This window comes from Pinus tabuliformis, chromosome 9 (genome assembly GCF_031772625.1).
Source record: "Pinus tabuliformis cultivar Carrire ecotype Pingquan chromosome 9, CPIR1, whole genome shotgun sequence".
NCBI lineage: Eukaryota > Viridiplantae > Streptophyta > Pinopsida > Pinales > Pinaceae > Pinus > Pinus tabuliformis.
Window position 1 is genome coordinate 1856024579 of NC_142307.1, and position 13773 is coordinate 1856038351.

A 13773-nucleotide genomic window follows, 5' to 3' on the forward strand; every position below is an offset into this window, starting at 1 on the left:
CTTGAAAACTATACAAAAGTAAAGAATCGAGGTTAATATCTTGTCTTTCGAGTAGTTATACAGTGCTTTGGAGAAGTTGCAAAGTCCTTGTAATTTTCTCAGTTGCTATCCAATCGAGCATACTGAAAGGTACACCATTAGAATACTTCGCTACTTGTCTGACCATTTTCTCCAATAAGAAATGCTGTGTTAGCAACTCTGCTCAAAAATGTTTTCCAGGAAGAAGCTTTATCTGTAAACACAACACTTTCTTGCCTGCTTCAAATATTTTGATAAACATCCTTTCAACTTAGATTCTCCAAACTACAGAGGTCTCCAATTTCACTCTCTACAGAAACATGTCCATGACTTTCTAATATCTATCTTGCAAATCCAAATCGCTGATTGGAGATCCAATAGAAGTTATATGCTGCAAATACGAATGTTCACCAAAATGTAACCAGAATGGTGCATCTTTCCTTAGCAATCAATTCTCCCCATATTCCATATTGCTCTAGGATAAATTCAAATAATTTTGAAGTGGATCCCATACAACTCCTAAGAGACGAAGGAACCCACTACCAAAGGTATTCTTACTCTTTGATTCCCATTCACCCAAGAAAGTGATCCAAATACATATCCCCGAGTTTTGAAGACCCTTTTGAACTGCACCGTGAAAGTAATGTTTTGGCCATAGAAGTTAAATGTCAAAACACTTGGAACAACCTGCACACTTATCCCTCTAGGTGGAGAAATACTCACAGTATAGGTACTATTTGCGCTTCCTACATTTGTCACTGTTCGTATGACTGAACTGTTGCCATTGAATTCTGAGATTGTAATGGAAGGATAATTGAGATTAGAAGCTGTTGGACGAAAGCTTGTGCATGCACTATGATCTCCTGTGACAAGCCTAAGAGATGAATCATCATAGCCAATTCCACAGAGAAAGTTCACATAATCTGTGGGCCCAGCATCATACACAAGTCCTGGATTTTCTGCTTTCATAGGCCTTAGAAGTCCTGCTCCAAAGTCAAATGGGTTTGCAGTCCGACCTTGTGGAGCAGCAGTTATGATATTCTTATTTTTATCCAATACTGTAGCTGCACATAAACAAAGCCATAAATTTCAGCACCAGATACTCACAGATTATATAACCTTTAAGATTTTGCATTCATAGGGGAAATGTATAAGTTGCTTTACCTGTTGTCATGAGGGCAGATTTAATGGCTGATGGAGTCCAAGATGGGTGTGCAGCTTTAATCAAACCAGCTATTCCTGTCACATGTGGACAAGACATGGAAGTTCCTGAGGCAATGTTGAAATGCATGTCGTTCTTTACCGGTGTCCATGCAGCTAGTATATTCAACCCTGGAGCTGTGAGGTCAGGCTAGCAAAGAGGAAGAGAAAAAAAAAAGTCATTCGATGGTTATTAATGAATTTTTCTGATGATTGAGGTCAAGAGATCTGACTATCCATACCTTCAAGATATCCGGTGTTAGTGTGTTTGGACCTTTTGAGGAGAAGGCTGCAACCTGAGGTGCTGGCCTGAGTCCCAAGACTGTTTCTGCAGGCAAGACAGAGGCTCGAGGAAACCTGACAGTGACAGATTGTTAAGACATTAAATCTCTTCATTAGGAAACACATAAACAAGCACTCCTTTTCAAACCCTTCAATCAAATTCAATGGCCTTCTATAGCTCAGAGACAAAATTTAATAGGTGAGCCTGTTTTTTCCATTGTAAGAGTTTCTCTTAACTCATACTATCATTTATAAAATTAAAAGAGGTATATCCCTTCTAGTTCTTCATTACTGAGAAGCACCGTTCCTTGGTAAATTTATTTCTTCTTAGCCTCTTATATAATGTGGAAAATTCTCCTAGCTTTTGATTTTAAGGCACTTATATTATAACTCAAGTTTAATTATGGTATCATAAAAAATAGGATTATCTATAGCTTTGAATGATTGACTAACTGTGCTCGAAGTCATATAGCTCAGATGATGCACCTGGTAGAGTTGATATAGGCAAGAATTTCAGCACCAACTTTATTGTCCACAATTGCACCAGGGATAACAAAAGGAATTGCAAGACTATTGCCAGTCTCATCAATTAGGATCATCCCCACTCCTCCAGCTGCTTGGACTATTTGACTTTTTGATATCCTTGACTCGGAAGAATCTTCAGGATACCGGCAAATCAGTATATTTCCTGCCACTTTAGAATAATCCAAAGAGCTGTTTAGACAGAAGCTGCACATCCCACCAAGAAAAGCGAGACCATTATAGCTCAATGATTAATCATAATAGATGGAATGATCTGAGACTAAATAAGCACTTCCTTCAATAGGCCCAATTCTATCCTGAGGTACCTCGATTGGTAAGGAGTAAAGTATTTTGCATGTGCATTTTCCGCAGACAAAAGTTCCGCAGACGCATTCAGCTGTGCTATATTCAGGCTTTCACCCTGATAGTTACATAGTATTGTTAGCCACTTCTCGCTCAATATTAAATTTTAGTTGTCGCAAAAAAAGAAAAAAGGACTTTTGACAAGGATTTACAGGAACCGAACTGTCAGGCAGGGGCTCCCTCTCCGGGGTTTACTGGAATCATGTACATGGGGGCATAATTCCACACATGGAACCACAATAAGATAAATTCCAGAAATATGGAATGGTCATAATTGAAGAGTTGGGACTGGATGCAAATGCGAGAGGAGAAGGTATCTCTAGAACCATTAGATGAAACTGAGGACATTGCTACTGTATTACTAAAAGAAATTTCATTCTCATCGAATATGTCTTGTTTGTGCAAGATGATGGAGATGCTATTTGAGAGTACAAATCAGAAAACTGAAAAATAAAGCTGAAATATTGGCAGTATTGCCTTTTCGTTCACATGCAATTAATAATTATTGTTAATTTATGAGGAGATATTGTTCCTTAAATTTATAACCATGGCTCTGTTGGGTAAGGTAGGTCACGAGAAGAATTAGTGCTTACTTTGTAGGTAACATTGTTCTCGCTTAATCTGATGTCAGAGATAAAGTCCCTATCTGTAGAACTAGCAGCCACCGTAATAACCCACGGAGCAAGATTTGTTGCAGAGCCAGAACTCCCATCATTCCCCACTGAGCAAATCACAGTAATTCCATTTTGTGTTGCATGGAATGAGCCCACAGAGATCGCATCACTGAAGTAATCGTTTTCAGGAACATCATGGCCTAATGAAAGAGATAATATGTCCACTCCATCTTTGATTGCATCATCAAATGCGGCCAATATGTCTGAATCATAACAACCAGATTCCCAGCATGTTTTATACACTGCAATCCGAGCCCGTGGAGCTCCTCCCCGAGCACCTCCAGCTGCTAAACCATTGTAATTAATATTACTTACATATCTTCCAGCTGCAATAGAAGCAGTATGGCTGCCATGCCCTAGACTATCTCTTGCAGATCTGTATTCTATGCCATCATCCGAACTTACTGTTTTCAACGTTTCTTGTTTCTCAGCCTCCAATCCACTCAAATAATACCTGGCACCAATCAGTTTCCTGAAATAAGCCATAAAAGTATTAGTGATACTTATTTAAGTACTTAAAATACAGATGACAAAAATTAGACAGTTAAAATTCATGCTGCAATCTGAACTTCAATGGAACACAATTTACCTATTGCATGTTGAAGAAGGAAATTGATCAGCACTTTGGCACACTCCCTTCCAACGTGAAGGTACAGGAGACATCAGATGGTCGTCGAAGCTTGGGGATTCAGGCCATATACCTGTTCATTGACATCTAAATGTTGAGATTCCGAGAAAGAACTCTGTCTATAACTAATTCTACTAGTAAGCACTAGGGTTGTCACTCCTTATGATAGTCAGTTAAGAAGTTATGACATTTGAGCGACTCATACAATACAAACATCACTTCAAGTGTATACCTCTAGCTATGCACTTTACAGTTTCTGTGATTATGTTCCCTGCTATTTGTCCACCTAAAAGCAGAGTAACTAGTAATGTTGCCAATTTGTTGCTCTGATATGTCGTAGTTATCTGAGCCTATGAGGTTTGTCCTAGGAAAGTGGACGAGGCCAATTGCTAGTCCAGGGTAACATTGGCGGATTGGAACCCTTTGACATGCAGCTCTTAAGCCCGAGGTTTCTCGTATGCTAGATTTTTGCCCAAAAGGATGTTTACCCACCGAGAGGAAACAACTAAAGACAGCAACCAGGGTTGGTTTTTTTTTGGATGGGAACTGGGGATTTTCTGCTTGCAATCCAAAAATCAAATTCCTAAAATTTCTGCTTGCAATCCAAAAAACTGGTTTTTCTGTGATGGAAACTAGAAAGGTACCTGTGTCTATGATACCGATGATGATGTCCTCTTGAAGTCTAGTAGAGTCAGTTGAGGTTTCCAAAGAATTGTCATCTGGCATGCCCAAGAACTCCCAAGAGTGTGTTGTATGGAGCTTTCTCAGCTTGTTGGGAAATACAGAAACAACTTCAGGCATCTCTGCAACTCAGAAGGATGCTATAAAGATAAATATATGTATGAATTCAAACAAAAAGGATATTGGGAAAACAACGACTTCCCCTTTTTTTTAGTTAATGCAAAAACATAGACATATTAGTTCAAGAAATCGAGTAAAAACTGGTTTAGTTCATCAATTCTTAACGAGCTGATCTAAAATTGATGGTTGTGATATTCAAATCACTTACTGGCCATATCTGCTGCCTGGGTATCTGATATTTGGGCCGCAAAACCTCTAAATCCATGTCGGTAGCTGTAAACCATAGATAACTTGGCTTTCTCCATGCTGTAGATAGAGCAGAGTGTAATAAAGATTTTACAGTTCAATGACCAAGATAGCAGTCATTTTACAGTTCATACTAAATATTCTAAAAAATTCTATATTAACAGCTTCCCTCAAATTGAGAGGTCTTTGCATTAACTTAACATATCTGAAAGAGGAATTATTTATAGTACCAACCTGCCATCATGGACAGCAGCAAGAATCTCATGATTCTGGAGTGAGGTTATCTCTGGGTCATCATGCACTTTACTCCCCATGTATACAATATAAACCTGCAATATCCAGCAGTGTGTACAGAATCAAAGAGAAAGCAAATTCACAAACATCTTCATATAAAACAATCAAGCATGCATATTCTAAATTTAAGCCCAGCACAGTTCTGTGTCATAAGAACTTCAATTGGTCATGTGCTAGCAGAAATGCCATTCAACATAACATCACTGAGGCACTGATGCATTATACAAATAACTTAAAGATACTACTGAAAATCCTAATAGTTTCCATTTTTTTCCACTGAAGAAGTACAGGCCAAAACCGTGTATCATCCAAATTTTCAATCTAGAAGTCCACAATGTCCTACAAACCATCAGGCAACAAAACCATCAGATTAGTCCCTCACCTGAGAATTAGAAGAATTGGCAATTTGAAACCAGAGAAACCAGCAGAAAGCCAGAGCGAGCATGGCTACTCTTGTTTTCTCCATTGTTGCCTGCTTCAGAAAGCACTGATGCATGTTATTTCAATCTGGAAAAAAACAAATAAGAATCTCCAACTCACAAACACGAGAGTAGTTCAGTACACCGTGTTGAAAAGTTGAGTGAGACTTGAACTGATATATGAAAGAGACATCAGTAACTCCAGAGTTATAAAAACCAGTAATCGGTTTCTCTAGGTGCGCATTTTCTGTTAAAACCAGCAGGTGGGTATTCCGAAAGGACCTTATCCAAGGCAGCATGAAACTTAGGACGTCCTATCACAGGCCAAAACAAGCCTTTGTTGGGACAGGCAGTCTGAAACGGCAAAAGGCATGCACCCGACCAGGTTCTCGCATATCCCGAGGCGCTTGAGGTTGCGCCGTTGGATAAGCGAGAACTCTGTCGGGCGCTTAAGGTTAGCTATCTGAAACATTGAACGTGGCTAGGCCAAACAATGGCCAATTCTCTCTTTTCTATGACGTTTACAATACCTTTCTGTGACAACACAGTGATCTGTACAAGTTTACAGATTCTATTTTTTGGATTCTTTTGGTAACCATTGTCTGTGATAAAATAGTTAATAGATTAACTATTTCTGGGAGCTTGTTTAGGTATATTTTTGGGTTAATTTTATTGAAAATTTGAAATTAGGCAGAGACTTGCTGTAATGATGATAAGTTCAAGTTGTGTAAGTTAATTGCTCAGCAAATTATTTTAGGATTCTCAATTCATTACAAAATTTAAAAAATACATGTTAAACCATAAAAAATTACAATCTCATCTCATCCAATTGGTCAGTTGTTGATTACAATACCATCTCATCCAATTGGTACAATGGTCCATTATAGAATGGCAGGACTGTATAATCTATATTAGAATTTCAATCAAATTTCAGACCAGGAAAAAGCTATTCCACCTAATCTTGATATTCTGCCCATTCACGTGTGTATATATCACCATAACATTACCCTAAGGCGACTCCAATGTCTAATTGCTTCACGTGTGCGAACAGTGCAAAACTAAATTATAAGTAATATGCCTGTGACGATTGTTAGCACTCTGATGCCTCCATAACCAGTAAAGTAGGGAGCTATGACGTGATGAGATGTGTTTGGGCTATTATAATTCCTACTGGAATAGTGAAAGTATGAGATGCCATGGATTAAGATAGGCAACTTCCCACTCATTCTCTGTCCTCACATGATCGTTTGAAAGGCATGGATACAAACCAATTCTCTCACTACCATTTCTTTTGTTTATTTTACAATAATGCAAAGCAGCCTGTCACTACCATCCATTTACATTAATTCAATTTCAAGTGTCACTGTTTTTAAATAAATAATGAGATAGACAGATCAGCAGTGGGGAAGTTATTAGTAACCGAGTTATTAGTAACTGATCATCCATTTAGATTAATTCAATTTCAGTGTCACTGTTTTTAAATAATGAGATAGACAGATCAGCAGTGGGGCAGTTATTAGTAACTGATTTTTGGGAATGTCTGCTGATTTATATTACCATTATTTAGGAAAAATAAATATTATAATACTTTTTAAAGAAATAAAATAAATGTTAGGTAAATACAATATTTCTTTACTTTAAAAAGATAAATTGTTAACTCACTATAAATAGTTTTAGATGATATTTGAGAAAAAATTATTTTAAATATTTTAAAATAATTAGAATGATAATTTAAGAGTTTTTTTTAAAACAAATATTTGAATATATTAATTAATAATAAATTAATATTAATATTATTATTATTATTGGATTTTGAATTTATGATTTTTTAGAAAAAAATTACTTGTTCTTAATTATTAGACCCTTTATATTTAGTTAATATACTTTAGAACCAACTAAAATTGATGTTATATCAAATAAATATAATATAAAAAATTATTAAATATAAATATTTACTATATTAATTAGTAATAAATTCATGTATATTAAAAATTTTAATTAAAAAATATATTATATAAATTTAATTTAATATAATAAATTAATATATATTAAAAAAATTAATTATAAAATGTGTTATATAAATATGAAATTTAAGTCCACATGGGGTAGCTCAAGCGGCAAGGGCCGTGGAAATGAAGTCTCACCGAACCGGAAGTCTTGGGTTCAAATCTTGGGCTACCCTTCCCCCGTAGAGGGGTACATAATGGACATGTAAATCGGAGAGTCCCACCCCAGCTTACAAAAATAAAATAAAATATGAAATTTAAATTAGAGTAAAAAAAATATTTATTTTATTAATTTCAATTATTTTAATAATTATATTATAAATAAATTTAAATAATATTATATTAAAGATAACATGATGTAATAAGTTATTAAAGTTTTTTTTATCAAGATGGAGATGATATGGAGATGATGTATGGAGATGATGCACTGGACACTACCTAATTATTGTTACCTAATTATTATAAGTTAAAGTTTTGTGATTAGATGGCATTCAAAGTTTAATTGCTATGTATATCTTAGTGATTGTTAAGTTTGATTGTTATATATATTTTAATAATTTTTAATTTATAATAAATATAGAGAGAATTATTGCAAGTTAAAGTTTTGTGATCAAATGGCAATCAAAGTTTGATTGATAGGTATATGTTAAACATTATTAAGTTTGATTATTATATATATTTTAATACTTGTGAATTTATAATAAATATAGAGAGAATTATTGCAAGTTAATTTTTTTATTTTTATTTTTTATTTTATTTATGGTTAATTTATAATTAACATTAAAAATTTATATATTTTTTAATGTATATATATATATATATATATATATATATATTTTGATATATTGTATGTTTAAATTTTATATTATGTAATATTTTTAAAAGCATTTGGAAAATATTCCCATTTATAAGATGTTTTTTGTTTTTTGTTTTTTGTTTTTTTTGTTGTAAGTTAGAATTACATTTTTTTTTGCTAAGTAGATGTATGTAGTTTTAAATTGGCAATTTTTACCTGTTTTGACAATACACTCCATAGTTAAATGTTTTATATCTTATTAATTTTAAAAAAAGACATAAAGTGGACTTCAATCCATTTATATGTGTAGGGGCCACAAGATCATTAATATAATTTCTATTATATGTTTTACTACTACCTCAAAGTGTTCCTAACCTTCACAAAAATAACATCTTAATAGTATCCTTTATCTTCCATTATTTTATATTTATAATCTCTCTAAATGTAGAACTACCTTACAATCTCTCTAAGTGTAAGAATAACTTATAACCTTTAGTAAAAATTAAGCCTTGTTCAATGATAAAAATATTCCTTTCTTTTCATCATTAAATCTAGTTCTTTACAACAAATTATACTAATTTAATAAAAATATAGAAAAATATATAAATAATTTAAATGATATTTTATTGTAAAATTTAAAAACAAAACTAATTTTTAAAACTAAATTAATAATATTATAGATTTTTTTTTTCTTCCATCACACATTATTGAATATTAATTTTAGATTTATCTCTTCACCTATAATCTTATTTAGAGTATTCTAATTATAATCTATAAATTCTTATTTAGAGTGTTCGAACTATAATTTATTTTCTATATGATATCATATTATATTTTATTATTAATATATTTTGTTATATCATTTTATATATTGTTTTATTAGCTATATATATATATATATATATATATATATATGAAATATTTTAAAGATAATAATGTTATTTATTTATTTTAATCTTAATTTATAAGATAGTAATGTTATTTATTTAGTTTAATTTAAATTTATTTTAATTTTAATAAATAAAGGTTTATATTTCAAAAAATTTAATTTTAACATATATTTTTTAATGAAATGGAGATGAAGATTTATATTAAAAAAAGAAATATAGGTTTCGGTTGAGAGTTGTTGTATTCCTTTAATATTATCAATATTTTTGTGGATTTGAAATGGAGTATGATGACTCAATCCAAACCTTCAAGTGAGAACTCCATATCCCAAAAAATTATTCTCTTTCCAGTGAATCTTTTTCCAAAATACTTCCAAAATCCAGATACATGTATGTGCCATTTTTCACTACTTGACGGTTTGCTTTTGAATGACTTCTTGTTTTCCTTGGCGAGATATGTTTGGCCCTTTTCCCAACTTAGATTCAACCTGTATTCTTAGCTAAATATGAGAGGTCACTCGTTTGGGAGTGATCTTTGTTGTCTTTGTCTTTTCCACATTTGCTTGATTAGTCCAAGATGTTGCTTTTCTCGCCTTATTTCCTGAGAATTTAGAGGAAGATCCAACGTTCACAATGGATTGCTAAATATGGACGTTCTTTGTCATTGGGCCCAAAGAATCCTCCTTAACTTGTACTTCCTCCCGACTAATTTTTGTTTCCTTTGATGAATCCTTTTGGACAAGAACTTCTTCCAGGTTGTTTTTTTGCCTCTTCATTATTCTGGGTTTCTTCTTCCTTGTATGTTGTATAATGTTCACTATGAGATCTTTCCCACCATTTGGGCCTCCAACTACTTTTCTTAGCTCTATTATTTCGGGAAATTTTTTGATTACATGCCTTGTTTCATAACACACTCAACATCAAAATGAAACATTTTCATAATCAAGCTTCTGAACCCATACATAGTCTAGTATTCTTAGATTTATCTTCACAGTGAAACCCTTATTAAAATCCATCTCCACGCATATTTGAGCATAAGTGGTTTTAAAAAATACTTAGTTGAACTACAACAATAAAATTTTCCTATTGCATTTCCAATAAAAGTTAATATTGGAATATTCCAAAGACGCAGGGGAATTTCATGAGCCTTACCCAAACTGGAGTCATAAAGATTGATGCCATAACTGGATCAAAAGTAGGAGTTCAGGGCTACATGAAGAGACCAACACTACCCCAAAACTAGGGCCCACAATCACAAATAAGCTTCTCATCCTCAAGAGAATAAAAAAACATCAAAAAAACCCCGAGTCATTGGGTAGATATTCAGATCTTGAGACAACAAGCGTTTCCAAGTTTCAAAGATCCACTTATGAAGATCAATCAACCACGACCAAAGCCCATTAAATCTACAGACCAAACCGAGCTCATATTTTTTTTTTCGCAGCTAAGTGCTTCATACTTAGGAGGACATTATAGGCAGAAGCTTCTTGAGCAAACCTAAGAGTAGATCCATATTTGAACATGGCACTTTAAGAAACCTTGGCTTAATCCACCTGAGAAATATGATTTGTTGAATCAACTACCGTTCCTTCAAGAGAGACAGTCCTCATTATCGAAACTTGGGAGTTCACCACTAATTAGAATACTAACAGGAGCCACACAACAAGGGTGGCCGGTAGATCCATGCATCAAAGGAGCAAATGGCTATAGCGAAACCCAAGCCACCGCGGGGAGACCACCATACAGAGTGCTTCATATCATAGTTACATACATGTTCAAAATTGTCCAAAAAACAATCACTGTAAGGCCCGTGGCCTATCAAAATAGATCGACATCATACTATCACTGTTCATAAATATATACATTCATATAATAAAAAAAATAAGAGTTGTAGGATTGTCAAGAATTACCGTCATCTATCACCTGCAATCCTTCAACGAAAGACCTGCGATAATATTCACAGTACTCACCATTTTCTACCTTTTCAATCCTCCATATCCCCAATCCTGGTGCGCACCCTCCTCAGATAACACGTCGACCCCTGTATTTCTTTTGCTATAAATGTGTAAGCATAAATATGGACTAAATTTATTTTAATTTTAATAAATAAAAATTTACATTTAAAAAATTTAATCTCAATACACCTCAAATTAATTTTAATTTAAACTGCTTAAATATGGACTAAATTTATTTTAATTTTAATAAATAAAATTTACATTTAAAAAATTTAATCTCAATACACCTCAAATTAATATAAATTTAAACCAATGATTTATTAAATGTACATTATTTGAAAATTTTAACCACATATAACACTAAATTAATACTAAATTAATTCTAAAATATTATTTTTGAAACCCACATTGACTTATTAATTCAGTTTCACAGTTTTGTCGGATTAAATAATTTTGTGAAATCATATACATATTCCTATGAGAGAATTAGAAGATTGGAAAATGGTTTTGATGCAAGCTAGCTAATAGAAATGTGATTAGAGTTATCCATGAATTCATAAGTCTCCTCCCATGAACTATTCGATCTCAAGTTGAAATCCTGCCCCTACCAATTCTCTGGCTCCACAATAAGTTCGGAAGAAGAAATGGCATAGTATACCCTGCTAGACGCTAGGTTCACCTTGCGATTGATTTCCATAAAAAATTTCCCTTATCCAACATTGAAACCACACCATGCAAATTGTAGAAGGAGAAGCATGACCACCAACAAGCGAATAATAAAACTCCTCATCTTGAGTTTCCATTAATTCACTACTCAGATCAATTTTCTCCCTCAATTTGCTCTTTATACCTAGTTTTCTGTAAATAAATCCAGGAAATATCCAAACTAACGAATGGTATGAAGGCTTTCTCAATAGTGTTAGCTTGTAGTCCTGAGATTGTGGTTAATGGTTACATTTGAAGATTTGGACTCACAAGTCTTGTGATCCAATCCAGATACAATTATATATTGCTTAAGTGTGATTTATTCATTACACGAAATCAAAGAGAATTTATCTCTCCCTTTGAGAGTGCTGAGGCCTCCATTTAGGTCCACTGGACAATGACACTGTTAATATAAAATGTCCACATTTGTCATAAATATAGATGGATTGGTGAGGTTCGATCTGAGATTTGATTGGCCAAATTCATTCATTGTATTAAATTCAGAGTATATATATATATATATATATATAGGAGTTGTCTATAATGCGACTTTTTGGAGATTCCGGTGACGGAATCCGGTGGAAGAAATTGAGGTTAAATCTTGATTTGTTGCAGTTAAAATGGTTTTTTAACTGCATATTTGGATTCAGCACCCTCGAAAACCCCTGGGACGCTTTCATTGTGTAGAAACTAGCTATCAAATTTGCGATTCCAATAAATTCCTGTCGGATTTCGACCGGAAAAACCTGCCGGAAAGGCTTTCAAAAAGTCGCGTTATAGACAACTGCTATTAATATATATATATATATATATATTTTAATAATTTTTAATTTATAATAAATATAGAGAGAATTATTGCAAGTTAAAGTTTTGTGATCAAATGGCAATCAAAGTTTGATTGATAGGTATATGTTAAACATTATTAAGTTTGATTATTATATATATTTTAATACTTGTGAATTTATAATAAATATAGAGAGAATTATTGCAAGTTAATTTTTTTATTTTTATTTTTTATTTTATTTATGGTTAATTTATAATTAACATTAAAAATTTATATATTTTTTAATGTATATATATATATATATATATATATATATATTTTGATATATTGTATGTTTAAATTTTATATTATGTAATATTTTTAAAAGCATTTGGAAAATATTCCCATTTATAAGATGTTTTTTGTTTTTTGTTTTTTGTTTTTTTTGTTGTAAGTTAGAATTACATTTTTTTTTGCTAAGTAGATGTATGTAGTTTTAAATTGGCAATTTTTACCTGTTTTGACAATACACTCCATAGTTAAATGTTTTATATCTTATTAATTTTAAAAAAAGACATAAAGTGGACTTCAATCCATTTATATGTGTAGGGGCCACAAGATCATTAATATAATTTCTATTATATGTTTTACTACTACCTCAAAGTGTTCCTAACCTTCACAAAAATAACATCTTAATAGTATCCTTTATCTTCCATTATTTTATATTTATAATCTCTCTAAATGTAGAACTACCTTACAATCTCTCTAAGTGTAAGAATAACTTATAACCTTTAGTAAAAATTAAGCCTTGTTCAATGATAAAAATATTCCTTTCTTTTCATCATTAAATCTAGTTCTTTACAACAAATTATACTAATTTAATAAAAATATAGAAAAATATATAAATAATTTAAATGATATTTTATTGTAAAATTTAAAAACAAAACTAATTTTTAAAACTAAATTAATAATATTATAGATTTTTTTTTTCTTCCATCACACATTATTGAATATTAATTTTAGATTTATCTCTTCACCTATAATCTTATTTAGAGTATTCTAATTATAATCTATAAATTCTTATTTAGAGTGTTCGAACTATAATTTATTTTCTATATGATATCATATTATATTTTATTATTAATATATTTTGTTATATCATTTTATATATTGTTTTATTAGCTATATATATATATATATATATATATGAAATA

The 13773-nt window shown here is 32.1% G+C and overlaps 1 protein-coding gene across 2 annotated transcripts; it reads right to left on the reverse strand.

Moving 5' to 3' along the window:
- Window positions 1–362: 362 nt before the first annotated feature.
- LOC149156278 (subtilisin-like serine-protease S) lies at window positions 363–5941 on the reverse strand. 2 transcript variants are annotated; one of them, XM_089438059.1, is made up of 12 exons: window positions 5730–5941; window positions 5411–5500; window positions 4969–5063; window positions 4697–4794; window positions 4332–4490; window positions 3649–3760; window positions 2979–3531; window positions 2349–2443; window positions 1987–2229; window positions 1461–1575; window positions 1183–1369; window positions 363–1082 (listed from the first exon to the last, which is right to left on the reverse strand). In XM_089438059.1, the coding sequence occupies exons 2-12, from the start codon at window positions 5492–5494 to the stop codon at window positions 538–540; spliced, it is 2286 nt and encodes a 761-aa protein (XP_089294185.1). In that variant the 5' UTR covers window positions 5495–5500; window positions 5730–5941; the 3' UTR covers window positions 363–537. The 2 variants fall into 2 exon arrangements, with proteins under 2 accessions (XP_089294185.1, XP_089294184.1); XM_089438058.1 differs by having other exon boundaries at window positions 5411–5941.
- Between the last annotated feature and the right edge of the window lie 7832 nt (window positions 5942–13773).